This window comes from Columba livia, chromosome 6 (genome assembly GCF_036013475.1).
Source record: "Columba livia isolate bColLiv1 breed racing homer chromosome 6, bColLiv1.pat.W.v2, whole genome shotgun sequence".
Taxonomy (NCBI): domain Eukaryota; kingdom Metazoa; phylum Chordata; class Aves; order Columbiformes; family Columbidae; genus Columba; species Columba livia.
This window is the reverse complement of record NC_088607.1, coordinates 36,211,030-36,238,614: the sequence shown is the minus strand read 5'-3', so window position 1 is coordinate 36,238,614 and position 27,585 is coordinate 36,211,030. Positions and strand designations below refer to the sequence as shown.

At 50.1% G+C, this 27,585-nt stretch overlaps 2 protein-coding genes and 1 long non-coding RNA gene across 4 annotated transcripts in view; 2 read left to right on the top strand and 1 right to left on the bottom strand.

Moving 5' to 3' along the window:
- Positions 1–6,600, top strand: part of CHUK (component of inhibitor of nuclear factor kappa B kinase complex) — a 30,104-nt gene extending 23,504 nt beyond the window's left edge. For both annotated transcript variants that reach the window (XM_065068137.1, XM_065068136.1), the window contains exons 16-21: positions 32–81; positions 803–899; positions 1,555–1,702; positions 2,343–2,479; positions 3,544–3,643; positions 6,224–6,600. In XM_065068137.1, the coding sequence (XP_064924209.1) occupies positions 32–81; positions 803–899; positions 1,555–1,702; positions 2,343–2,479; positions 3,544–3,643; positions 6,224–6,250 (559 nt within the window). In that variant the 3' untranslated portion in view covers positions 6,251–6,600. The remainder of the gene's footprint in view (positions 1–31; positions 82–802; positions 900–1,554; positions 1,703–2,342; positions 2,480–3,543; positions 3,644–6,223) is intronic.
- Positions 4,810–6,251, bottom strand: LOC135579817 (uncharacterized). The gene is made up of 2 exons (XR_010473584.1): positions 6,107–6,251; positions 4,810–5,820 (listed from the first exon to the last, which is right to left on the bottom strand). It is a non-coding gene; the product is annotated as an uncharacterized LOC135579817 (long non-coding RNA).
- A 139-nt stretch (positions 6,601–6,739) lies between the features above and the next one.
- ERLIN1 (ER lipid raft associated 1) lies at positions 6,740–26,764 on the top strand. Its single transcript, XM_013367896.3, has 11 exons — positions 6,740–7,246; positions 8,906–8,987; positions 9,508–9,554; positions 15,466–15,527; positions 17,035–17,160; positions 18,051–18,124; positions 21,059–21,117; positions 22,026–22,117; positions 22,622–22,711; positions 22,958–23,037; positions 23,237–26,764. The coding sequence occupies exons 1-11, from the start codon at positions 7,134–7,136 to the stop codon at positions 23,453–23,455; spliced, it is 1,044 nt and encodes a 347-aa protein (XP_013223350.3). The 5' UTR covers positions 6,740–7,133; the 3' UTR covers positions 23,456–26,764.
- Positions 26,765–27,585: the final 821 nt, after the last annotated feature.

The following is a 27,585-nucleotide window of genomic DNA, read 5'->3' as shown; positions in this document are numbered from 1 at the left end:
TACATCTGAATCTTTTTCTTCCTTTTTAAAGGGAACAGAGAGCCATAGACCTGTACAAGCAACTGAAAACAAGGCCTCCAGGTAGGGAAGGAGATGCTTCAAAGACTCTTTTGCACTCATAACCTAAACCCACAAAATACTGTTCAGTACGAGAAGGCAAATGATTCTATTAAAGTTAACCAGACTCAAGGCCATACCTTAAGCTGATTTCTTTTTGCTGAGCCTAGAGCTCTCCCAAATTCCTGTAGTCCTATTCCTCAGCCCTGGATTTGTCTTGTTTTTCAGCCTTGGAGCATCTGCCCTGAATACCTATCTGCCTTCAGGCATTCTCAACCTTTTCTCCTGTTTCCTGTACTCTTGCTTTACTCCCCAAACCGTGAGACGGACTGCTGTTCCTCTGTTGTCACTCCAACCCAAGGGCAGTCGCTTTTTTCCCTCTCCTCTCTTAATTATACTAGATGGAGCCCCCCATGTTTGGGGATTGTTGTGTTCTGAACATTGTAACTGCTGAGCAGGAAGGTTTAGTTTCCATGTGCATTTGGCGACTGCCTGCAGTCCTGATCAGAACTGGTAGCTAGACAGCAAGAGCAGCTGGAACGGCACACGTTACTGCAGAGAGAAGAGACATTCAGGAAAAGCTGGGCCTAACAAGAGATTGTGACAGATTTTAAGACGTTTTGTTGCTTTTCAGTTTGTTTGGCTGTGCTCGTTAAGGTAAATTTCTCCTTGACTCTGGGGGTTTGTGTCCAGAGTGGCTCCTTGCTGAAGAGCATTTCACTAATGTGATTGATGGCCCTTCCAGATCACGCCTACAGTGACAGCACGGACATGGTGAAGATCATCGTGCAGACGGTACAGAGCCAAGACCGGGTTCTCAAGGAGCTCTTTGGCCATCTCAGGTACTTGACGCAGGAAGGAAAAAAAACCACAAACCAAAACAAAACCCCACACCGCCCAAACAAATGCAACTTGCAGCATTTGTAGCTTTGTAAGAGGAAAGGAGAGGGAAAACCATGGAGATCAGAGCCCAAAAGTTCCACCCACAGGTAGACAATTGTCCTAGCAATATTAATTCTGCTCCTTTGTGTCGTATTGAATTTCCACTTACGTTTTTAAAACATATAGGTAATGTGTGTAGCTACTAGGGAAGAGGGGAGAATGCAATGGCTTGTACTGTTAGCATCCAAGAGTTAACTTAAAGTGGGACAAATTCTGCCAGTGTTTAGGATGGGATTAAAATCTTAAGGAAAAAAAGAAATAGTGTAACAGCTCAGAATACACCGCAGTGATTTGTTCATTAATTCTTCAGGTAGCTCAGAAAAAATGTCACGCAGATCTCAGTGGTGTGCAAAGTATGATTTAGTTTTATTATCATGTGTGGTTTACGCTTAGTGGATCCCATAGAGAAAGTCGTTAGCTCTGGTCTGGTCAGTCCACAGACCAGAGAAGGTTGTCGCAGAGTTTGTGTTGAATCCCAAGGCAAGGCTTTTGGTTTTGTGAGAACAAGTTTCTGCACAAGCTGGAAAGTAACTTTGTGTTTGGTTTTTATTACAGCAAGCTCTTGGGCTGTAAGCAGAAGATCATTGACTTGCTTCCGAAGATTGAAGTGGCTCTAAATAACATCAAGGAAGCTGACAACTCGGTGATGCAGATGCAGGGCAAAAGACAGAGGGAGATATGGCATTTGCTGAAAATTGCTTGTGTGAGTAGCTTTTGGACTCTTTGCTCTTCCTTCCAGTGCAGGAGCCAGAGGACATCAACTGAAACTCTGAGGGGACCAAAAAGGGATGACTTCTGCATGATGGTTGATTTTACTGTAGCGAAGGGAAGTTTGAGATGCTAAAGGTTAACACAGGCTTAGAAATGGGGTAGACATGGAAAAGAAGCCCAGTAGAGAGGTCTTTGGTCCCAGTAAGTCATCAAACTGCGAATGGCTGGTGGCTGGAGTATGGTAGACATGCCATGAGCCTTCTGAAGTTTCCTGAATGTCTAGTGTTGGCCGCTGTTGGAGGGCATGCGCTGGGACAGGCGAACTTCAGCCTGATGTCATGAACCTGTCACGATTTCAGAGCTGCAAAAGCAAAATAGCTGATTTCCCGGTTAGTTTAAGGTGTCTACGCTGCTTTTCCTGCATCAGTTATAGCGAGTCAGCAGCTGTAGCGATCTCCTGATTTCCACATGCCTACAGTCAAGGTCAGCGTAGGAAACACGTTTCACCCACCGTCCTCAGTTGTGCGTTGCAAACAGCACTTAAGTTGAATCGCAAGTTTCACGTGCAAAATAATTAAGCGTGACTAAATTCTTCCTGTGTCTGTTTCAGAAGATGAATTTCTTTTTTCTAGACTCAGAGCTCTTCTCGATCGCTGGTAAGCTCCAGCCTGGAAGGGACGGCCTCAGCTCCGGCAGCCACGTGGCTCCCACACAGCTCCTCAGGGAATGCACCTCACCCTCTGTCAGCCACAGGAACTCCTGAAGATGGGTAAGAGCTGTCAGGAATGGCTCCAGTGCCAAGGGGGCCTGAGGGGCACGGCCTCGCCGCATCCCATGGCGTGGTTTTTGGATACACTGGGCAGGAAGAGTTTTTGCATATTAAACTGTCTCCGAAGGCAAAACCGTCCAGCTCCTGACTGGAGTTTTAGTAACTTACCTTTGGCAATATCACAGCAAAATGCAGCAACAAGTTTTTGAGCCAAAACGCAGGTTTTTTTCATGCCCAAGTTCTGGTACAAGTCCCAGATAAATCAGGCAATGTTCAGTGCCTCTTACAGCTTCAGTGGTTTTAAAAAGCCTTAATTCAGCCTCAAGTTCTGGTCAGTACTAAGCAATCTGCACAGTTCAATATCTGGGCTGGGGTTTTTTGTTTGTTTCGTTGGTTTTGGGTTTGGTTTGGTTTTTGTTGTAGGTTATTTTTTTCTAATCCTTCCAAAAATCCATTTCAGTAACTCATATGTTACTAATGCTCTAAAAACCAGGAGTTAGGTTGAACTCTTTATTCAGAAACTCTGGTCCTGAGCAAGTTTCACACACCACTTTTGGCTAAAGCTTGTGATCCCCATCAGCTAGCACTGTGCTAGTCCTTTCTTGCCTGTCACGTTATTGCACCTTGGGGGTGAACATGGTTATTAAAGCCCCTCTCTCTCAGCCCATCCTGGCTGAATAAGAGAGCTGTTAGGAGCTGAGGGGTTTTCCTCTTCACCTCATTAACAATTTCACTTCCAGTCTGCACAGAAGATGCTCCTCAAAGGCTGCTCAGCCCTCCACCTGCAGCAGTGCTGGTTTTGTCGGGGCTGTGAACATCGGCATCAAACCATGTGGCCCTTTCTGTCTTTCTGAGTGTTGAGGGAAATACCTGGGATCTGAAAACACACATTTTCTAAGGAGGATTTTGCTGGAAGTCAGTTGATTTTTTTTCTGAAGCCTTGAGCAACCTTTGCTGCTGCTTCTTTTCTCTCTGCTGCTGTGAGACAATTTTCACCTCTGAGTAATGTTGGGGAAATTACCCTTTAAGAGGTGCTGTCATCATATGTCTTCTTTTCCATGCAGGGAAAGTTTTGTCCACGTGATAGAAGAGAATATGAATTACCTCGAACTCTTTAATAGTATCTTGCAGGAGGTGAGACAGGAGCAGAACAACAGCATGATGGTAAGTCTGATGTATCCTTGAGGACTTGATTGTTAGGAGCCACAGCAGGTTCCTCTGGGGGTGTGAGAAACTCCTTGAATAGGGTCATTTTGGATGATGTGAGTGGCTGTGGCTGCCATGTGATGTCTGTTGTTCCTCCTGGACTCAGCCAACTCTGTCCTTACGGAAGGTGGCACTTGGCGCTGGTGTCGGCCACGCGGTCTGTGCGGTGGAGCGGGCTGTGCTGTGGCACCCCTGGCTGGTAGAACTTGCTCCCAGGGTTGGTTCCATTCTCAACTGGAGAGTCCTGGTTTGTGTCCCTGCACTGGAGTGGGCAGGGTTCTCCACGTCCAGAGCCCTTTCCTGGTCATTAAACGAAGCTCTCCTCAAGGCAGAAGTGAAGCTTTGGAGAGCCCTAAGAACGCTCTTTGCACAAATTAGTATTTGAAAAGTCCAGAGAAGCCACAAAAATGATCTGAGGGCTGGAACAGCTCTGCTCTGAGGACAGGCTGAGAGAGTTGGGGTGCTCAGCTGGAGAAGACACGCTCCAGGAAGACCTTATTGCAGCCTTTCTGGACTTAAAAGGGGCCGATAAGAAAGATGGGGACAGACTTTCCAGCAGGGCTTGTTGTGATAGGACAAGGAGTGATGGTTTTAAACTAAGGGAGGGAAGATTCAGGCTGGACGTAAGGAAGAAATTGTTGTCCCTGAGGGTGGTGAGAGCCTGGCCCAGGTTGGCCAGAGAGGTGGTGGATGAACCATCCCTGGAGACATCCCAGGCCAGGCTGGACGGGGCTCTGAGCAACCTGAGCTGCTGAAGATGTCCCTGCTCATGGCAGGGGGGCACTGGATGAGCCTTGAAGGTCCTTTCCAACCCAAACTGTTCTGTCATTCTATGATCCTATGAAGTAGCAAGAAACATGACACAAATAGACAACAGTCACTGAAACGCTTTGACACAATTTGAAATTCTAGTCCTGAGCTACTGGTTGAGACCAGTGAGTTACTGCTGAAAAGAGTTACCAGAGGAATGAAGAGCACAACAGAATACCAGTCTTTTTTAAAAGAGGGTCTCAGCTGATTTTAGAGGCTGTATCATAGAAGCCTCTGTATAAACATAATATGAAAAGGACAATTAGACATATAAATTAGCCTGTTTATAATGGAGAAGAGTCATACAGCTTCTGTTTGCGTGAGATTGTCTCAGAAATTTATTCCAGTCCCGTAAAGAAGTCAAAGAGCCGCTGATACACCGTAACTTGGATTTTCAAAAAGCTTCTTAAAGGTCTCCTTAGGGCTAACTTCTGTTCTCATGGGATAAAAAAGTTTTGAAGCTGTTTACCAATTCTAACTGCTGAAATAACAAGTAACAGAGGGCTGGGGAGATTGAGATGGCTGATGAAATTGGGCTCTTCTAAACACTTATAAACACTTCAATTCATAAACATTTTAATGTTCTAATGTTTACGAATAATAGTAAACAGTGAATTGAGAGTTTACTGGAGTTACTAAGTTATGTGGGATGGTGAAATGCAAACTTATTAGTGGGACTTGAAGGCAACACTGTAATAGCAAGGAATTGAGCAATATGAATGGGGAAATGAAAGTAGCTACTGATGAAGGCAAAGTAATTATGTTAGTGGGGAAACCAGCCTTGATTATGCATAGCCTGGTCATCATCCATTGGTCGATGAATGCTTTGTTTGCCTTTGAGTTCTGACAGGGTTGGTATCAGCTGTGTAATACAACCTTATGTCTTGTCTCCGTGCTGTGGCTGGAGATGCACAAGAAGCCGTCCAACTGGCTTCTTACCTGTTAATCGTCTGTGTCACGGAATCCCAGAGTGTCAGGGGTTGGAAGGGACCTGGAAAGCTCATGCAGTGCAATCCCCCTGCTGGAGCAGGAACACCCAGATGAGGTTACACAGGAAGGTGTCCAGGCGGGTTGGAATGTCTGCAGGGGAGACTCCACAACCCCCCTGGGCAGCCTGGGCCAGTGTTCTGTCTCCATCATCTCCTCTCTCACTCCAAGACGCAGCAGCTGTCTCTGGCACGTTTCAGCCCTAAAAGTTAATTCATGGTCGTGGAATCACACTCTGCAGATCAGCACAATTTTGTTGCGTTTGGTTTCTTTCCCCTTGCCGTCGCATCAGGGCACAGGAAAGCAGCCGAAAATGGGATTTGTCCTCTTCAATTTGCCTGGGGAAAAAAAAAAAACAGAGGAAAAAAGAATGAATAACTATAGGAACGTTTTCTGTATTATTGCATACATTTCACTTGGAGCCATTCTTTATTTTTTCATTTGTGTTCTTGCACTGCCAGTATGCCCCATGGGGCGGGAGGAACCCCAGCAGCAGGTTTTATGGAGACACAAAAAGTAATTTCCAGAGTGCGTCAGTCTGTGTGCACTACAATAAGCATGGGGGATTTAGTATTGGGGGCAAAATGAATTGTGAGAGTGCGCGGTTACTTTTCAAGCTGTTACCATAGATCAACATGATCCTTTGAGTAGAGAGGGATGCTGGATGCTGAGCGTCCTTTGGAAATGTGTGTCCAATAGCCGTTCCCTTTACTACCGCACTTTTCTTGCTGCTTCTTTCAGAGTTTTGACTGGAGCTGGCTCAAGTAGCCCAAGGAGGTGACTGTGCTGCTATCTCCAGCGCGCCTGCCTGCTGAGAGCGGGCTTGGCGGCCTTCAGCGCCCGGAGCCGGAGGCAGATGGGCCATCCGTCGCCTGCTGTTCCATCAGCCTTCGTGGAGTTGGTGACAAAGGGTGGGGGGCAGCAGCGGACACACCATCGGCAGTAACAACCGGCGTTTTACAGGCTGTTGCCATATTGGGCAACCTGCAGGGCCCGCTGCGGGCCTGCTGCCGCGGAACCTCCCCTGGAGAGGGAGGGGAGCGCTGCCCTCCCACCGCTTTGTCACGGCTGCTCTCGTGTGTAATATGAATGTATAATTATATATATTTTAAATAGGACTGTCTGCAATAAACGCCGTGCTGAGGCTCCTGGTCGCGGCCTTGGCGCCTCCGCCCGAACGCCGTTGCCAGGCAACGGGGCGGTGGCCGTGACGCCATCGGTGGGCGCCGCGCGGCGCGCTGTCGGGGGCGGGGCCTGGGCCGCACGTGGGCGCGCGGGTCCGTCACCGCCCACCGAGCGGCCTGAGGGGCGCCCGGGCGGCGGCGGCCGGGCCCACCGCGCCGGGGAGCGGCCTGCGGGCCTCGCTGGGCGCCTGCCGGCCCCGGGGCTGCACCCGCGCCCTTCTTCTGCACCGGGCCGAACCCCGCCGTGCAGCCCGGGCGGTTGTAGCGCAGCCCCGGGCAGCGGAGGGGGCGGGTCCGCGGGTGCTGCGAGGACACGCTCGGCTCTTCGGTCCCGAATCTGAGGGGTTTGTTGGAGAAAGGGCAGAGAGACGCCGTGAGAGCGGAGAGAGAGCGCGAAGATCCCGGGGCCCAGCCCCATCGCCCGGGCCAGGCGCTGCTGCCGCCCTCACGGCCCCGGTCCCGGCAGGATGAGCATGGCCCAGGCCGGGGCCGTAGCCGCAGCGGCCTCGGGGCTCCTCGTCTTCTTCCTCTACTGCTCCATCCACAGGGTCGAGGAGGGACACCTGGCCGTGTACTACAGGTACGTGCCTGCCCGCCGCTCCCCTCCCCTCCGCGGCCGGGGCTCCTCCCTGGCCCCGGCTCACCAGCTCCGGGGCTGAACAGACGATGTCGCTCCCGCTCGCTTACACCAGAAGGTGTGGGCCACAGAATCCCAGAATGTCAGGGGTTGGAAGGGCCCTGGAAAGCTCACCCAGTGCAATCCCCCCATGGAGCAGGAACACCCAGATGAGGTTACACAGGAAGGTGTCCAGGCGGGTTGGAATGTCTGCACAGAAGGAGACTCCACAACCTCCCTGGGCAGCCTGGGCCAGGCTCTGCCACCCTCACCAGGAACAAGTTCCTTCTCAAATTCAAGTGGAACCTCCTGTGTTCCAGTTTGAACCCATTACCCCTTGTCCTATCACTGGTTGTCACCGTGAAGAGCCTGGCTCCATCCTCCTGACACTCACCCTTTATATATCTGTAACCATGAATGAGTCCCCCCTCAGTGTCCTCTTGTCCAGCTCCAGAGCCCCAGCTCCCTCAGCCTTTCCTCACACGGGAGATGCTCCACTCCCTTCAGCATCTTGGTGGCTGCGCTGGACTCTCTCCAGCAGTTCCCTGTCCTGCTGGAACTGAGGGGCCACAACTGGACACAATATTCCAGGTGTGGTCTCCCCAGGGCGGAGCAGAGGGGAGGCCACACTCTGTGCGGAACCATTACGAGTTTCCTTCTTTCTGAAGCCTGGGCTGCTTTTCCTTCTTCCCTTTTTCTGCATTACAGTTTGGCTTTCAAAGCTTAGAGGACCAAAGTTCTTGGTCTGCCCACCTGTTGATTTTTCCCTCTGACACAGAGGGCTGTCACCTCTGTCCCAAGGCTTTTTTTGCTGCTTTGAAACAGGTTTTCTCCCTGGCTCTGGGCTGAGTTTCACCAGGGGTTTGTAGCTGCTCTGAATAGCATCTCTAGAGCAACTCATTGGTCTGCAACAGCGAGTGGTCACTAAATGACTAGGTTTTGCTCCAAAAAACCTAGCGTTTCTGCACCTAGCACCAGCCTTTCTGCATTTTTTGCTATTTCTGCTGTTTTTCTGCCCTGTCTTTTCTACCCTTCGCACTCACCACTGTGGGCCAGTTTTCTTTGCACTGCTCCTTCCTTTAGTTACAAGTGTGCCAAACAGCACAGGACCTCGCAGGATGCTGCAGGGGACCCGACTGCGCTACGAGGATCAATCCCTTAGAGCTCTCCTCTGTCTCCTGTCTTCTAACCACCTGTCAGTGGGTTTTCTTTGTGCTTTGGGTAAGGAAGGGGCTGTGCCACATGCCTTGTGCAAATCCAAACTGGCGGTATCGCATCAACTGCTGGATTTTTCCATGGTTACCAGTGAACTATTTAGAGAGGAAAATGTGTGTTCTTGAAACCCTCTGCAATGTTGCAATGCTGGAAGAATTGAGCAATATCTGCCTTGCCTGAAAGTTAACTGCTTACAGCACTGAAGCGAATGATTGCTGAGTTGCAGCAGGCAAGTATCATACGCAGTCAGCTCTTTTTGTAGAGGAATTGTTGGCAGATTTGGTGCAGGGGAGTCATGTAATTTGTGCTGCCACGGCTGTGACTCCTGGCGGTTTGAATATACTTCCTCAGCCTGAAACTATTTTGCAGTTGCTTACGCCTTTTCCCCATTTCCCTGTGTCTCTGTAGGGGCGGTGCGTTGTTAACCAGCCCGAGCGGACCAGGCTACCACATCATGCTCCCGTTCGTTACCACCTTCAAGTCCGTGCAGGTCGGTGCCTCCTCATCTTGGCAGAGGGTGGGTTGGGAGTGGATGTGGGTGGGGATGTTGCTGGGTGGGGATGACGGGTGTTTGCTCAGTGATGTGATGGTCAGAGCGGCAGCTCCTGCCAAGCCCTTGTTTCCTTCTGCCTTAGGTGGCAGTCCCAGCTGTGCGCTGGGACTTGTCCTTTCGGTGGAATCTGCACAACGTGTGGTGTTGCTTGGGACAGGAAACGTCTTGCTCTGGGAAGATAGTCTGTGTTTGTGGCCTTAATTGTTTCCCAGAAGAGCTACAGGTCTTAGTGCCGCAGGAGTTAGAGCAGAGAAATGAGCACAGTTGCCTCTCTGTCTCCCAAAAGGTTGTTGAAAAGAAGTCTGTCTTCCGCCCACACCTGCAAAAGTTGGGAGAGAGGCAGAGGATGCATTTTTGACTCAATTTTTGGCTTCCATGGTTGTGAGGGTCTGGGCACAGCTTGATCTTCCTGCAGAATGGAGAGGGTTTGTGAGCACTGGTTGTCTTTCTATTTCAGACCACGTTGCAGACTGATGAAGTGAAAAATGTGCCTTGTGGGACAAGGTATGTTTCTCCTTTGTTATTTCTTGTGGTGATGAGCAGATGTGCTCTGTCGTGTGGTTTGCAGCCGGTCATTTACAGCCCTGTGACACAGAAACTGGACAGTAAAGGCACATACCCTGTAATTTATACCACACTGCCCTGTGTTTCGCGGTATTTTCTAGTCTGAATCTCGTGGCTAATACAAGTGCTGACCTCAGCAATGGGCAAAACTAAATGGCGAATGGAAATCCTCCTGATGGGAGGTGGTTCGTTTCAAATACAGCTCAAGGAAATGAGTCTCCTGGAATTGTTTGGGCATTTTTGGAATTGACGTTTCACCTGACGTAAAGAAAGAATAGGGAAGAATCCTGTGCATGGGTGGCACCTGCCTGCTTCATCATTAAGTTGTCAGCACAGATCTGTGTAGTTTTAACAAGCAGAGCAGGAACAGAAGGAGAAGGCGCCAATCCTGTTGTGTTGGTTCATTCACAAGTAAAAGTAATGACCGAATATGTTTCTTCAAGATAAATACAAAACTGGTGATTTGCCTTTTATCTTTAAGGTACTCAACAATATTTCTGTTTAAAAATTAAAAAAGGAGAAAATTCAGTATGATTTTAACGATGACGCACAACAACCACGTTGAAATTTAAAGTTAGTGGCAACATTAATAAAGCAGAGTTAATTTTGATGTGTTTTTTAGCCCTTATTGAAATGAGTTCTTGGGATGATTCCTATAGCATCAGACATCACTTGTGCTCAAGTATTAATGTAAAGGTCTCCTGGGCCCTAACTGGTTTTAATTTTGGGTCTCAAACCCCTTTCAGGAGTGTCTGTGTATATCTAATGCTGGTGTTCAGCGCTGCAGCCAGGGTTTGTGGTCAGGTGAAGAGGCTTTAGGTCAAGCAAAAAGCAATTGCAGGAGGGAGGAGTAAGACTCATTACGTTCTGTATTCCTGTCTTTTAAATGGCACAGTCTGTTTAATTCTGTATAGTTAGTTTAAGTTCCTTTTACATTTCAACGTTGTGCAATGCAGGTGGTTGTGGAGTTACCAGTAATAAACGTGCTTTAAAACACCAAACAGCTGGTGAAGCATTTCTTAGTTAATAATTGAATGCACTTCAGGCCAAAGATCCCAGTAGCCCTGTTTATTTTTAAGGTGTTCCCATAGAAGCCTCTGGATTTGCTACATTTGGAATCAAAGCTGCTCCGAGCCAAAGCTTTGAGTCTACATTTCCATAACAAAATATGAGCTTATCAATAACAAATGGATCAAATCTGAAGTTTCACTGTCTCAGTTCAAAATTCATTATAAGAGTAGACCCTAAACAGTTTAAATTTCTGCAATTATATATTAAACCACGAGATTTTAAAGGCTGGGTTTGTTTTCCCCCATATTCATGTTCCTTTTCCCTGTGTCCTCATCGACATTAGGAAGTTTCTGAATGACTGTGTGGTGTCCATCCCCAATTTCTGCCTCACCTGTCCCATGTATACGTGACAGCGTTAGGTGAATACATTCAATGCAGGTCCAAAAACTGATGGAAAATCAGTTCAATCAACCAGTTTTACAAGAGCAAAGTACTCAAAAGGACTGACTCAAAGAATTAAGTGAGAATGAATATACTTGTGAGTATACTAGTTGTGGAATAAAATGGGTTGAAAATGGTGCGAAGCAAATATTTCATGGGAAAGTTAGCATTTTTCTTATAGACTGAACTGTAAAGAATCGTGCTAAATATCGCACAAGTATTTACAAGGCCAAGAAACAGTAAGTATTGCTTGAGCACTTGATGCTTATTTGCAGAGGAGCGAGAGGTGTCTCGTGCTCACGCTGCAGGTCTTTGGCAGGAACACAGAGGAACGCTGTTCTGGGACAGGTCCCTGTTTGTTAGCCGGTCACGTGGAGAAATGTGGCATGAATATTGCAAGGGGATGTATTGCATTAATCCCCTTATCTCTAGACAGACCAGGTCTGGCCTTTAAGCCCAATTTTTACATGCTCTGATTGCCTAACCTGGTCTGGTCTTACTGAAACGCCTGCTAGTGCGTGTTAGCCTCCTGTAGCTTTCCCTGCACGCTTTCACCTTGTCCTATTGCTGCGTAATTATGCTTAAGCTTCTCCCAGGTGCACATAATCCATGTGTTGATCCTCCTTTCAGACTATGGATTTCTTCTTGTTCCTCCCTCCCCAACCCTGCTCGGGCCGTGGAAACGGCGGCGGGGAGTCGCAAGCACTGGAAATCTCCCATGGGAGTCACCCGCTTGCCCTTGGCAAATGAGGCGGTTTGGAGGGCGGCAGTGGTTTGTCCAAGTGTGAAGAGCGAGCGCTGCTTGAGGTGCCAGAGGGCAAGTAATGCGGCTGTGGGTGATGAGAGGGTTTGTACAGTTCCAGGTCAAGACGGTGTGTGAATCACCCCAAACTGGTGCAGGGCGCTCTGCCAGAAACCGTCCAGGACAGAGCCTCCTGCACCCCGGGACTTTGCTGACATCTACTGGACCAGGCTGTTTGACAGGACATCTTGTCTGAGATGCTCACTAGAATCACAGCATCACAGAATGTCCTGGGTTGGAAGGACCCACAGGATCATGGAGTCCAACTGCTGTCCCTGCACAGGACACCCCACAGGTCACGCCGTGTGTGTGAGGACATTGTCCAGTTTCTTCTTGAACACTGTCAGGTTTGGGGCTGTGACGCCTTTTTGGGGAGCCTGTTCAGTGTCCAGCACCTCTGGGTGAAGAACCTTTTCCTCATGTCCAACCAACCCTCCCCTGGCACATCTTCTGCCATTCCCTGGGTTCTGTCATTGGTCACTGGAGAGAAGAGCTCAGCGCTTACCCCTTCTCCTCCCCTTGTGAGGAAGCTGCAGCCGCCGTGAGGTGAGGGTTATCGGTCAGTCTGGCTCCTGGGTTTAGAGCAGCAAGGTCCAGAGAGCCATCCCCACTGCACCATGTGAAATGATGATGGCTCTGGCGGCAGGCTGGCTGGAAAATGCAGTGCGAGTGCTTTGTAGGCTTGGTTTAACCTTAAGGCCTCAGCGGGGAAATAGGTGGCCAGTGTATTCAGGCTCCAAGTGGCACCTGTTCCCTTGAAGCTGTTGCCTGACCAACAGAACTGCCCTGGCTGTTCATACAGACTGGGGAACAAGATGCTGCAAAGCAGCTCCATAGAGAAGGATCCGGGGGTTCTGGTTGACGGCAAGTTGAACATGAGCCAAGAGGGACCTGTGTCCTGGTGCATCCAGCTCAGCATCACCAGCCGGCAGGGAGGGGATTGTCCTGCTCTGCTTGGCCTCACCTGTAGCATTCACGATGTGCAGGGCTGGGGACACAGGAGAAAAGGACATAAAGCTACTGAAGAATATCAAGGATAAGAGGGTTACTAGGGGCAGTCAGCATGGCTTTACCAAGGGGAAGTCGTGCTTGACCAACCTCATAGCCTTTTATGAGAATGTAACAAGGTGGATGGATGATGGCAGAGCGGTGGATGTGGTCTACCTTGACTTCAGTAAAGCCTTTGACACAGTCTCCCACAGCATCCTCACAGCTAAGTTGAGGAGGTGTGGTCTAGACAATAGAGTAGTGAGGTGGGTTGCAAACTGGCTTAAGGAGAGAAGCCAGAGAGTGGTAGTCAATGGTGCGGAGTCTAGTTGGAGGCCAGTATCTAGTGCAGTGCCTCAGGGGTCAGTACTGGGGCCAATATTATTCAATATATTCATTAACGATTTGGACTAGGTAATTGAGTGCACTATCAGCAAGTTTGCTGATGACACTAAGCTGGGAGGAGTGGCTGACACACCAGAAGGCTGTGCTGCCATCCAGAGACCTGGACAGGCTGGAGAGTTGGGTGGGGAATAACCTGATGAAATTTAACAAGGGAAAGTGTAGAGTCCTGCATCTGGGCAGGAACAACCCCAGGTTCCAGTATGGGTTGGGAAATTACATATTAGAGAGCAGTGTAGGGGAAAGGGACCTGGGGGTCCTGGTGGACAACAGGATGACCATGAGCCAGCACTGGGCCCTTGTGGCCAGGAAGGCCAATGATACCTGGGGTGGGTTAGAAGGGGGTGGTCAGTAGGTCAGAGAGGTTCTCCTTCCCCTCTACTCTGCCCTGGTGAGACCACATCTGGAATATTGCGTCCAGTTCTGGGCCCCTCAGTTCCAGAAGGACAGGGAACTGCTGGAGAGGGTCCAGCGTAGGGCAACGAAGATGATTAAGGGAGTGGAGCATCTCCCTTATGAAGAAAGGCTGAGGGAGCTGGGTCTCTTTAGTTTGGAGAAGAGGAGACTAAGGGGGGACCTTATTAATGTCTATAAATATATAAAGGGTGAGTGCCACAAGGATGGAGCCAGGCTCTTCTCGGTGGCAAACAATGATAGGACAATTGGTAATGGGATCAAGCTGGAACACAAGAGGTTCCGCTTAAATTTGAGAAAAAAACCTCTTCTCAGTAAGGGTGACAGAGCACTGAACAGGCTGCCCAGGGAGGTTGTGGAGTCTCCTTCTCTGCAGACATTCAAAACCCACCAGGACATGTTCCTGTGCGACCTCACCTAGGTGTTCCTGCTCCAGCAGGGGGATTGGAATGGATGATCTTTTGAGGTCACTTCCAATCCCAAACATACTGTGATACTGTGAAGAATGTCCAGAGGAGGCTACAAAGCTTGTGGAGATTGGAGAGGAGGCCATGAGGAGCGGCTGAAGTCCCTGGGTTGGTTCAGCCTGGAGAAGGCTGTCACTTGCAGTGAGAAACAGTAGTTTTATTGGATGTGGTGAGACAGGATGCAGAACAGATGAGAAAAACACATACGCAGCTATTATAACCGCTCCTGTGACCTGACATACCTATAAAGGACCCATAAACCTGGACTGGTTCTTTAGAGAGAGCAAGCAAGAATGACCGTGGCGTAAAGAGAAATCTTGAGTGAAAAAGGGATTAATACTCTTAATAGTAGTATCTCACTGGGAATTAAGTCTCTTTTTAGCCACAAATATATTTTCTGCCAGCTTGTCCCTTCCAACAGGCAAGTTCAGCCCATTGACAACATTTTCAGCCCGTAGCTTGCCATGCAGCAGGCAGGTTTGCAGACCAAGAAAGTTCAGGTGATTTTTGTGCAGACTTAGCAGCTTTGAAGCGATTAAGGTCTGCAGAAGAAGAAACCGAGCTTGTCGTGGGCAATAGGTTTGAGTTAAAACACCACAGAGACTCAGTGTGAGATCTGCTTGTGGGGATCAGCTGTCTGAACCGTTTCTGCTAAAGCTTCTTGTTTGTAATTTGCCTTTGCCCTGAGGATAAAATCATGAGTGTCATGCTTTTAAAATACACTCTTGAGACAAGAGCTGCACGTGGTTGCGCTGTCACTGCAGAGATATTTGCAACATGATACTGATGCAGGGAATGTGAATTAAAGCGCTTTGTTTCTTCCTCTCTAACAGGGACCTTGTCGAGTTCCTGCTGGAGTTAGTGAATGCATGAAATCGAACTAAGGGCTTTTCTATTTAAAATGTATTTGCTGCTTAGAAGAGCTGTGGTGTGTCTGCGGTTTGTGTCTGCTCTGCTGCTTGCAGGTGCCGTCTGCTGTCCTTATTGCTTTCCCTTTGTTGTGCTGGTCACCTCTTTCTGATGGTTGCAGCTACGTGCCTGTTCAGAAACGTTTTCCTTCAGCTGGCCAAGCAGGAGATAACAAAGTGAAGCGAAAGGGCTTTGCAGACTTCCTGGAGGACACTTTTGGTTTATGCAGAGAGGGACCAGTCTGTACAAAGCTTGGGGTTTGGTGCCATCTAATTGCAAAATGCGCAAGAAGTCCAGAATTGTTCTGGGTAAATGTAGCAGAATTTAGTAAAAGATGGGAAAAGATGACTTGGCTTTAATTATGGTCTACTGTTAATGGCTGCAGTAATAATTCCTGCATTCTCTTTTTCGCTTACAGCGGCGGCGTTATGATCTACATTGACCGAATAGAAGTTGTGAATAAATTGGCACCGTATGCAGGTATTTCCCATCCTGTTTCAACAAGCAGCACTGTGACTGCCTTTGCTCATCCTGTAGCAGCCCTCTCTTGGTTTGCAAGACTTAATTCTCCATTATCTTGCTACTCTTATGGTTCCCAGTACTGTAGTGCTTGGTTCCCTGCGTATGTGTGCAGGCTTTCCAAAGAGCCACAGGTTTGCAAAGATTCAAGCCAATTCTAGGCTTGCTTCTGCCCTGTACGTTTAGAAATGTGCTGGGTGCTCAAGCCGTCCTGTTTCCTGCTGCTGCAGGGGAGACCACCCATAGAACTACATGGCACAAATCCACAGGTGCTTGTCAGCTCAGCTCTTGGGAAAATTACAAAGGCAAAGCCTATGGAGGAGCTTCGTACCTTCTTCTTTCACCAGCTGCCAAACCAAAAGACCCGGAGTCCAGGGTTTAGATTGCGGGGTGACAATAAAACCCTGGCAGATGTATTGTTAACCCCCTCTCCCCTCTTCCCACTCAGGACAGGTGATCGGGAGGGAAAGAAGGACAGAGAGAAGAGAGCTGGGAAAATTAAAAATGTTTTACTAATGCTACTGATAAAATAGAGAAAATAATACAAAATATACAAAACCAATCCTGAAAGTCCCAGCAACTGCAGAGCCGGCAGCCGAAGTCCTGGACTGGACTCTGCAGCCAACCGGAGCTGGATTCAGTCTGTCACTGGCCTCAGTTTGCAGGGACGACTCACAAGGTCCTCTCCTAATGTCGGCCATGAGGAAAAGGGACGAGATCCTCGTGCTCTCCCACTTCTATATGCAGTATTCACGTGAACGGGATGTTATACACAGTTGGTCAGGTTCTTGGTCACCTGTTTCTCGTTGTTCCTCTGGCGAGATGTCCATCCATGCTTATCAATAACCTCACATTTCATTGCTGTGTTCACCAAAACATGGATCTGGTTCTCCAGGAGAATGCAGCTGATATGAAGCTTTAGCTGACAGACACATTCACTAAAAGAGAAACTTGTTTTTAACAAAACCAGGACACCCAGACAGCTCTTTTTTTCCAGCAGCATAGCTTAATGCAAAACGCTGGTGTGCTAAGGCGCTGAAGGGTGAATTAATGTTAAAGTTGTGGGAATGATAGTTGTTTTCACATTATAGTAGTATCAGTTCCTATACATGCAGGTCCTGGTCAGGCTTGACGGTTCCGTTTGCTTATGCAGATCATAAAACAGGACTGTGCAGTATATCTTGCTGTAATTACTCTGCTCTTTGAAGTCGTGTAATCCCAGCAGCACCGCAGAGGATGTCTGTGGGTTTCTCTGCCCTCCCTCCTTCCCATTCGTTGCAGGCTTCTCCCTGCTGCGCCGGGCAGCTGTGGCTTCATCCTGCAAGCTCCGGAGGATGGAGATCCCCCACGCACCCGTCCCAGTGCTGCACCGCTCTCCTGATACCCAGAGCTGCCGCTCCGCAGTTGTGGCATTGCGGAAAGCAATACACATCCGTGGTGACCTCTGGTAATTCTCTTGCCCCCTCAGTGTACGATATCGTGAGAAACTACACCGCGGACTACGATAAGACCTTAATCTTCAATAAAATCCATCACGAGCTGAATCAGTTCTGCAGCGCCCATACCCTGCAGGAGGTATACATTGAGCTGTTCGGTAAGTGGATGTCCCCTCCGAGGGCTGTGTGATCTCCTTGTTCTGCTGTGGAATACGTTCCAGCAGCCTCCTGTGAGCAAACAGTCTAGAATCCACCTCCTTATATATCCATATGACACTTCCCATGTGACTTCAGTGGTTTAGATTTCTTTGTCTTTCCACATCTGCATGTGGGAATTTTATTTTGGTGCTTTTCCGCTTAGAACTGAATTCTGGATGCCCAAAGTAGCCACATGCATGGGGTCGTGCCTGTTGCCTTTGCTATGATGATGGTTTTGTCTTGTCCACTTCTACTTTTAGGCCGCTATTCTGTTGCTGAATTGACCTTCACTATGATGACGGTTTTGTCTTGTCCACTTCTACTTTTAGGCCGCTATTCTGTTGCTGAATTGACGTTTTTACTTGAAAAGCTTCCTTCTGGTGGTTTTTAGCCAGTGAGAGCCAGAAGGGATGTGCTGTCAGTTCATTGCAATGCTCTGTTTGTTTCACAAGGGGGTAGCAGTGCTTTAGGAATTAGCAAAGCCAGTGTTCTGCTTCTTGGTACACATCTGTGCCCCCAAAACCATCAGAGCACCACGTTTGTTCTTGAGTGGCGGAGCAGGGGAAAATCAGTTTATGGAAGATTGATTGTCAAAGTTTTAATATTAAGAGACTCTAACTCTTTGAATGCTGTACTCAGATTTACCAAATATCTGTAGTCAGAGGGGATTTTGTGGTAATACATGCAGCTTAATCCTCTCCTAACTGGCCATTTCTGTGGAAGGATCTTCCTGGAGCTTGGAAGTGACAAACATGTGTTTGTTCGGTAGCCGGTGCTGGGTCCCACCGGTCCCTAGAGGCTTAAGGAGAAACGATGATAAGCAAAGTGATCTCTCTCCTGTTCTCCACAGACCAGATAGATGAGAATCTGAAGTTGGCCCTACAGAAGGATCTCAATGTCATGGCACCAGGTCTCACTATCCAGGTAGGTTCATTCCCTAACGAACATTATTCTTTATTCCACCTCTGATTTGCTCACCTTTCACTAGATCGATGAGGTTTCTTGCTTCAGTTTTCCACACAATGTGAAATAGTTGAGCCTTGAGTTGAGCTTTGTCAGGTGAAGACTGTCTGTGATATGGACCGCTTCTAAATGCTTGTTTTATGTTAGGAGGAGACCCGCAGGATAGAGAAAATGACCATTTAGGCCACAGACGTGCAGGTATTGCATTTAATTTGCAAAGAGCAAGGTAATGTTTTTCTTTAAGCTACCTTGGGCACCCATGCAGAGCTGGGCTCGCCAGTGCTGTTCCTGCCGGTAACTGAAGAGGAGGAAATCTTCCTCCTTTCTCCATTTGTGCCAGAGACAGGGAAGGACGTTAGATCTTAAGTGATTTTCTGCTTACACTTAATGTTAGAAAATCATCTTTAAACTTAGTGGGGGTATGGAACACACTGACTTCTTGGCATGTTGAAGTTCAGGGCAACCAGCTGTGCAAAATACACCTTAGGCTCGCCAGGGTGAAGTTGGCAATCTCTGGAGATTTCTGCTGTAGGGATGAGTGAGGCCAGATCTGTGTTGCTTTTCTTGTTGCCACGTTTGTCCAGGCTGGCTGGCGATGCACAGCTGACAGCACGTGAAATGCTGCGATAAATAGCATTCTGCTTTGTGGTTCATTTATGCACAGGCTTGCGCTGTTCTGGAGAGGGTAAACCACAGTGTCTTATCACAGAGAAGTTGAGGTGGCACCTGCTCTTCCAAATATCCATGCTAACTTGCAATGTACATTGCAGAGAGATTTCCTAGGAAGGTTCATCATCAATCAGAATTATCGTTGTAATGTAAAGGCCCTTTTTGATCTCAGGGTGCAGAAGGGCATAAAGCTCACAGTTCTTTGTTGGGAGATGTTAACTACAGAGCTAGGTCTTCAATGTGCGCCATCCCATCTCCAATTTGGCATTCACTGTTGGTTGAAAGTTGAGGGATATTCTTGCCTACATAAGCCCAGACTGAGTGCACCAGCCCAACAGTTTGAAGAGGTTCCAGAACTAGCGAGGCAAGTGGTTCATCTCTTGTAGACTCTGATCCTGCCCTCGTGTTCCTCTTGTTCCCATTCAAAGCAGAGCTGCACCCTTGTCTCTGGTGAAGTTGTGCCTCAGCACACACCTCTGCCGTGCTGCTGTGTCAGGAAATACCCGGCTCCTGCAGAGAAGTACTTAAGTGTACTTAGAATTTAATTGTTTTGCGAGCTCTAGGGGAAATAATCCTTTATTTGGGCATAATCAGAGATCACCGACAAGTCGTTTTTTAAATAAGCAACACAGAAAACAACTTGATATTGGAAAGATGATGTTAGGGGAAATTAGTAGCATTTATTTCTAGGTTTATTAAAGTTATTTAGTGTATATGAAACCTGCACAAGTCCTCCAAGTTCCCTGATGCAGAACTTTCTTAACTGAAATGGTGACCGCAGCCTGACAGTCTGTGACCAGCTGGAAGGGCTGCAGGGCCGGGTGCTTCTGGAGGGCGTTGGGTGCAAGTTTTGGCACTGATGAGCAAAGCTGAGTGGGAGGGGTGCTCCGCTGGACATTTTAGAAGCAAGATCTGTTTGGGAGGTGAAGTCTGGTTGCAGAGTGAGCTGGAGCAGGGGTAAGGTGCTGAGTTCAAGGTCCTTGGAGGAGGGACACTGACAGGAGAATTATGGGCCTGGGCTTAAGGAGGACAGGACTCTGTTTGTGCGAGATGTGCTTGGCAGGGTCCTGTGGGAGACTACGGTGGTCAGCAAAGGAGGCCAGGAGGGCCCGCTTCACCAAGGATGCCCCAGAGTCTGAAAAGTCGAGCAGGTGAGACAGGAGTCTGGTGTGGATGAGCAAGGAGCTCCTGACTGAGCTGAAGAACAAACAGGAAACTCACAAAAGGTGGAGCATGGATAGATGAGTTGGCAGGAATAAAGTTGAACAGGGAGCTGGGGGACAGCCTGGGGCATGTTGCATGGGAACAGTCCCTTTTCTCGCATACAGAAGCTTGCCTGGATGTGTCCGCACCCCGTTCCCCTCTGTGGAAGCCCCTTGGTTCTTTGCAGACTTAATGACCCCAGAGAGAAGCAGCTGGTTCAGCACTAGCTTAACAGTGGAGATGGAGCAGGAGGATTGTGAAGCAGTCATACAGCTGTGGAGCATCAATCTGCACCTCCCAAAACTTAGTAACGAGCCACACAGTGTGCCACCTGTGCAGCGTTAGCTCTTGGTCCTACCTCTGGAGGTGTTTCCCTCGTGTTCCACAGAGAGAGCTCTGCAGAGCAGCTCGGCGGCTGTCTCTGACCTGTACCCGAGTTGTGGTGCCAGCACCACCATGCACATCATGCTTGGTGGTCTGCAACTGCAAACAGCGACAGATTCCAGCTGCCACCCATGTCCTGCTGCTCTCCCTTGTCTTCACCGTGATGTCTTTCACGGCATGGTCGCAAGCTTTTCTCCTGGCAAGTCCATTCTTGAGCTCATAGTCCTGCAAGTCTCACTCCTGTGATCTAATTTCATTTGGTTTGTGAGCCCCTTTTTGAGCAGTACTTTGGGAAGTGGTGCCTGGTGATTAAAGAGTCTTTGGGGTGGAGAACTAAGCTGCTCCTAACAAAGGACGTCTTTAGCAGTCTGCTCCACGGGCCTTACTTGGAATCATTTTGGTTGGAAAAGACCCTCAAGATCATTGAGTCCAACCATAACCCACCCCTGGCACTGCCCCATGTCCTGAGAACCTCATGTCCGTCTGTCCGAGCCCTCCCAGTCCAAACACCACCGTTATGGGTGGTCTCGGATCAATGTCCAGAGCACTACAGCTAGTTTTGCGAAGACATTGCAGAGTTACAAAGCTCACATCAAAACATTTAATTTAAAATGCACTCACTTTTTTATTTTTCAACAGGCCGTGCGTGTTACGAAACCCAAAATCCCAGAAGCCATCCGAAGAAATTTTGAGTTAATGTGAGTAGCTGTACATAAAAGTGTATAAATTGGTTTTGAGGGTGCAGCACAGACCTAATGCTATTAGAAAGCTCTTTCTTGGTGCCCAGAAGGTGAGAGGTGGGCTCTAGCCAGTGTGTGCTTGGCTAAGTGCCCTCACATTCTCTTTCTCCATTTCCATAGCTCCTTCACCTTGAAGCCTTTCAGCCCTTCACAGAGATGGTTTTTAGCATGTACAGAGTCAATATCTGGTCCTTTATATAGAGGGGACACCCATGCACTGTAAAGAACCTGTAGAAGACTTATAAACTGCATTCAGGGCTATCGACATTTCACCCCTGAGGTGTCCTCCAGCAAACTCACAGAATTGCAGTCAGGTTTTAGTGTGATACGTACCTGTGGAGCCATTCTGTCACAACCCCTTCCCAAAACAGCACCAATTCTGCAGCACGGTGCTGGGGGCTGTGTGTGGGTGAGCCGGGGCACCCCTGGGGACGGGGATCCCCTCCACTCACGTGGGAATGGGCTGGTTCCTTGGGGCCGGCTGGGGTTTCGCATGCGGTGTCTCCGGGACCCCTTAGGTCAAGGGGAGATGCCGTCGGGTCCCCTGTCACCTCCTGAGCGAGCCTGGCTCCCCCAGTCTCTCCCATGCCCCCAGACCTGCAGCAGCCCTGCACTGGTCTCCTTCCTCCTGAAAGCCTCAGGCTGTACACGGCACCCAGCTGTGGCCTCCCCAGTGTCAAACAGCTGGAATGAGCCTCCCTATGACCTGCTGGCTATGCCTGTGCTCGTACAGCTAGAGACAGAGCTGGTCCTCATGGCTGCAAGGACGTGGTGCTGGCAACTGCTTAGCTTCTTGTCCCCCTGCCCTGGTTTGCAGAGCTGCTCCCCAGCTCCGTTTCCATGTGCTGTGGTTTCTCACCCTGCAGGGAGGCCGAGAAGACCAAGCTGCTGATCGCAGCCCAGAAGCAGAAGGTGGTGGAGAAGGAGGCAGAGACGGACCGGAAGAAAGCGGTCATTGGTATGTCACCTGCTGGAAGTACCAGCGGCTGGGGCCAGACTGCATTTCCATTCCTACATCTCCCAATAAGCTGGAGTAAGAGGTTTTCTTGCATCGCTGACAGCTCCCTGAGGGAGCATGGCCAGGCTGCACCAACAGCCATGTGGAAAATAGGAGTGTTTGTGCTGCTGCATCTATGTCCCACTTCCCTCCCCAGGGCAGCAAACGCCTCTGTCCTACAGCAAGGCCAAGAGGTAACAGCTCTGCCAGAGAAACTGCTTGGCCTTGAAGCTAAATGTCCCTAAATGCCAGGTGGAATCACACCTGCAAAAGAGATGTCAGCTAGTGCAACTCTGGAAACATCAGCAGTGTGTTTTCTTTTTGTAACTGTGTTGCTTGGAGTACAAACCAGCACTGTAGGATCCCAACAAGGAGGAAACTGCTTGCAACCAGGTGCTGGGGTCAGGGTACTGATGCTGAAGCCCTGAGAAGCGAATGTCTGAGCTGAGCCTGTTGTGATTGCAGAGGCAGAGAAGGCTGCGCAGGTGGCCAGGATTCACTATCAGCAAAAGATTATGGAGAAGGAAACAGAGAAGCGAATTTCTGAGATTGAAGGTAACCGTGCTGCTGGGGTCATCTTCAGCCAAGGGTGGTGGCAGGTAGAGGAACCTCAGAACTGGGCTCACGGACATCGCCGTCCTGCAAAAACAAGTGCAAGGTTCTGCACTGGGGTCATTCCCACCCTTTGCAGGTGCCTCTCCAAGGAGGCAGCCGTACAGTGTCACAGGCATGGGACAAAGGCTCAGGTGCTCGATGTGATGGGGCTATTCCCTTGCTAATGCTTCTTTTCCCCTGCTTTAGATGCTGCATTCCTAGCAAGAGAGAAAGCAAAAGCTGATGCAGAGTACTACACTGCTCGGAAACTGGCTGATTCCAACAAGGTGAGCACTTGAAAGCTGGTCAGAAGAGGACCTGCTTACTCTTTCCCCTCCACACAGGAGATTCTGTTCAGGTGGGCAGCACAGGGAAAACACTTGATTTAACAGCCCACATCCCAGGAAGCAACTGCTTGCGATGAAATCATACGATGTGGGGCCCAGAAGGTTGTTTCTTAACAGTCTCTGGTTTCTCTTTTCGTAGCTAAAACTTACTCCCGAGTATCTGGAACTAATGAAATACCAAGCGATAGCTGCGAACAGCAAGCTGTATTTTGGTGACCGCATCCCCAACGTGTTTCTGGATTCCTGTGCCTTCCAGCAAGCCAACCTGCGGACTGCCCAAGAAACCAGCCTCCCTTCACAGGAGGCCCCGGAGCCCTCTGCAGAAAGCCACCTCAGAGCAAAGGAAAACACTGGCTGACAGAGGTGGAAGGATAACCCGGTGTAGCTCAACAGCCAGCCCAGCTGTGGATGGGGATGTTGCCTTGTGCTGGTGTGCCAGATGCGGCTTATGCGTGGACATCTTGTGTGTAGGTGGCAGTTGGGTTGATTTTTCTCCTAGCAACACGTTGCAAGTGCTCTGCCTCTTCCGTTTCTTCCCCTATTAAATTGGTGCTTCCAAATGAGGGATAATCCTGTACTAACATACCTATACTGGAATATTAAAAGACAGACACCAGGAAAGCCTTCCGCGGTAGGTGCAGTTATTTAGCAAGCGTTCCTCTGGAGGTTGGAAGTGTGGCTTTGAGTGCTGTGTTGCTGCGCACTGGTCGTTCCCCAGCGCTCCTTGCTGAGGCCGAGTGAAGAGGTTTCCTTCGTCCTGCTGAGGAAGCTTCGCTTTGTGGACTCTGAGGCAGGTTTCTACCATCGCTATCATGAGGACTCCAGTAGAGTGGGCTCTCCTTGGCCCGTGGAGGCTGTGTGTTCCTGCTCAGGCCTGGCGAGGAGCGATTTGGTGTGGAATAGGTTATTTGAATAGGTTCTGCATAGCCATAATCTTTCCTCTAGGCAGTGGCACTAGATAACAACTTGGAGCAAGCATTCTCTAACGTGCTTCTGTAACTCCCCCTCTCCAAGCAAGAGCCTCACGCTGGCTGTGACTGACTGTATGTGGTACGTTTCAGCGGGGTGGCTGGGTTTCATCTTGCACCCTAAACCAGATTTCAGAGTGCATGGAGCAGCTCCGAGCAGCAGGTTGGGAACAGAGCTGGGAAATCTTTGCTCAGACCCCACAGCCTCCCTGGAGATCATCTCAGCTGGGAAAGGAGGCTGAACTTCCACTGCTCTGCCTTGCTGGCCAAGGGAAGGGGAAGAGAAGAGTGAAGGGACCCCGCTCTGCAGCAGATCAGATGGTTGACACCTCAGTGCAAAGTAGGTGAGGCATCACTGCTCCCCCATGCAAAATCCACCACTTAAGAAGAACTGGGACCTGTCCTTGAACAGCCACGATGGGAGCGTCCTGCTGGTCCTCTGGTCACTGGCCAGGCTTCGCTGTGGTGCAGGTTTTTGACTCGCAAACAGTGCTGGCAGGCTGCTCTTTTCTCTGATGTGCGTTGTAAATCCAGCTGCTCCCCACATGCCACTGCAGGGTGAGAGAAAGAGCTGTGCTCGGGGGAATATCTGCTGGTACGATGCTTTCCTCTTTCCCTCTGTCCTCCCGTCTACCTTGAGGACGTGCTTCTTTCTAGGACCTGCTCCTCGTTGTGTTGTGCGGTGATCCCAGAAGATGATGGCTGGGGAAGCAACTGCCAAGAGGTTGAGCTGGAACGGCATTCCCCAGCTGGCAGCACAGCAGCGTTGCCTGCTTCTGAACCCACCGCCTGCTCAGGGATGGCCTCTCCTCCGCCAGCTGGGACATCTTGTGGTCATCCCGCTTCCCTGTCCCCTTGGTGCAGTGCTCAGCCCTGGCGCAGTTCACTGGACGGGCTGGTTGGCGGTGACGGGCCGGTGGGTGTTGAGATCTGTCCCTGGCACCATCTGCAGCCTCAGAGCAAGAGAAGGGACGTGCTTAGCTTTTGCGCTGGTGAAACATTTAGCTCAAAACATATGGCCTGAGCTTTGCCTCTGCTAATGATTTCCCTACATGATTTGAGTGGGCTTCTGGCTTTCCAGTGCTGTGTTCCTGTCCTGTGGGGCTCCTCTCAGAATAGCAGCATCTCTCCTCAAGGAAGCCTGGTAACACGGTGCCTTATGCTATCTCAGCTCCTGCTCTGGCTGATTCTCCTCCTTCTCTGGGGCAGAGCAGGGGTGTGTTGACTCTGCTGTTCCTGGTAATACCTGACTGTGGGACTTTGCAGCAGCTTCAGGTGGTATTTCTGTCCTACATCTGTCTGCAACCTCCCAAGGTTGCTCTGCTCCAAGATACCATTTCCTCTTCAAACCCAGACGTGGCAGAAGCACAGGATCAGGACCCTGCCCCAGAGAGGCCAGCTGAAGGTGCTGAGCACCAGTCCCGGCTCCCAGGGATGGAGATCATGGTGCCTCCTCCTGCCCCCAAGGATGAGAGGAAGGTGCTCTTGCTGTCACCAGGAGAGGTTTCTCCATCTTTTGCTGCACACACCTGGTGCACAGGGGATGTGTTACAGGTGTGTGCCCTGCAGATCCCAGCCTGGGGAGCACTAAGCTGAGCTTTTGCTTAGGGGTGCTCATGTCGTCACCTGCTGAAGGCTGTGATGAACAGTGCCCTCCTGGCACAGAGCAGCCTTCGCAGGACACGGGAGGGCAGGGAGCAGATGGGATGCGTGTGTGTCGGGGTGGAGGCAGCGGAGCCAGCAGGCCGGGCAGAGCGATGCGACGGGGCCGAGGGCAGGAGAGGACTGGGCAGAGTGTTCCCACCACCAGACCCTGCGGTGTCCCCCGGGTGAAGGGGACCGGGGCAGAGGGGGCATGGCAGCGTATATTGTAGCTGTGGTGGTTGAAGTGTCTCCTGGAAGTGCTGTTTGATTTGCGAGCTCAAGGTCTCCTTCCTCCTGCGGGAAGGGGGAATCACATCTCTGACCGTCCAGCTCCTGGGTGTCGCTTGGCTAGCAGCATGTGTGTAGCAGCAGAAACATGGCCACTTTGGTTGAATTCTGAAATGAAGCTGGGCTTTTAGAACAGCAGCACTGTTGGAGGGGATGCAGGCTTGTCTCTATGTGGTGCTCACTGGGGCTGGAATCAAACCCTGGGCATCGGGCTGGGTGGACAGGGTGTAGGTTCTGCCAGCCTGGAGATGACAAGAGGGAAGGGCAGGAGGGAAACCACTAGAAGCAATAACGAGGCAGCTCACAGCTGTCTAGTGATCAGAGCAAGGAGGAGCTGCAGACCGTTGGGTCTGAGCCTGGCTGGGCCTCCCTGCGGCTGCCCGGCTGGGTGCAGGGACTTGCGATTAGTGGCTGTCACCCTGCTCTGGTTTGGGTTGGCATCAGTCCCGCAGCAGCGTGTGCATGATTCTCTGTGCCTCCATCTGTGGCTTCAGAAGCGGGAGCGGGTGTGCAAGGGGAGGGAATCGCCGTGGCTTTAACAGCCCAGTCTGGGCTTTGCTTCTCTCTGAGCTGGGATGTGGCTGCAACTGGGAACGTGGCTTTGAACTGGTTTTTCTCTCTGTTCGAAAGGCCCATGTGCTCCTGTGAGTGAAGGGGCCTGCCGCTGGATCCACACCTTCTTTAAGGAAACACGATACCGATGTTCAAGTTTACATGCACAGTGTTAATTTCTTTTGATAAAGCAGAATAAAGTTATTTTGTTACCATTTCCTTGGTGGCTCTGTGTGTCCTGGGCTGGTGTCACTGTAGGCTCTTGGAGGGGGCACACGTGTGCCTCTCACCCTGCAATAACGCCATGTCTCGTTGTGTGTCCCCAGCTGCAGTGACTGCCACCCTGCAGCCCCAGGGCTCAAAGAAAACCAGAGGAGGGTGGAGCTGAGCAGCAGCGACAGCACTTGCTGTCCTGCTCCGTTTCTGCTGCTGTCTTCTGGAGCCTGTGGTGGGACCTGAGCCCTCCTGACCCTTGGGCTCCCACCTCAGGTTAGTCATAGGACAAGGGGCGATGGCTTTAAACTGAAAGGGGGGGATTTAGATTAGATATAAGGAAGCAATCCTTCACCACAAGGGTGGTGAGGCACTGGAACATCTGCCCAGAGCAGCTGGGAATGCTCCATCCCTGGGGGTGTTCAAGGCTGGGCTGGACAGGGCTTTGAGCAACCTGGTCTAGCGGAGGTGTCCCTGCCCATGGCAGGGGGTTGGAACTAGGCCATCTTTAAGGTCCCTTCCAACCCAAACCATTCTATGAGTCTATGTGGCCAGTGCGGGAGTGCTCCCCAAGCAGGCATGGCTGCTGTGGGCGAGCGGTGACCTTGGGGACTGTGAGCTAGTCCCTGAGCTCCAATACCACCTGTGAGCGCGAACACCCGTCTTGGAGCAGGGTGATGGGGGCTGAGCCGCTGGTGGGAGTCATGATGGCCAGGCTTTGGTCACAGAGCAACCTGGAGCCTGTTTAGGCAGCTGGGGGCCAGCAGTGCTGTGTGCCGGGGGGTCACAGGGACTTGCTGCAGCACCCGGCACATGGGGGAAG

Coding starts and splice junctions, on each gene's coding strand:
- ERLIN1 (XM_013367896.3), top strand. CDS start 7,134: ATGAGCATGGCCCAGGCCGGGGCCGTAGCCGCAGCGGCCTCGGGGCTC. Junction 8,988..9,507: donor CCACCTTCAAGTCCGTGCAG/GTCGGTGCCTCC, acceptor TTTCTATTTCAG/ACCACGTTGCAGACTGATGA. Junction 18,125..21,058: donor CACCAGGTCTCACTATCCAG/GTAGGTTCATTC, acceptor ATTTTTCAACAG/GCCGTGCGTGTTACGAAACC.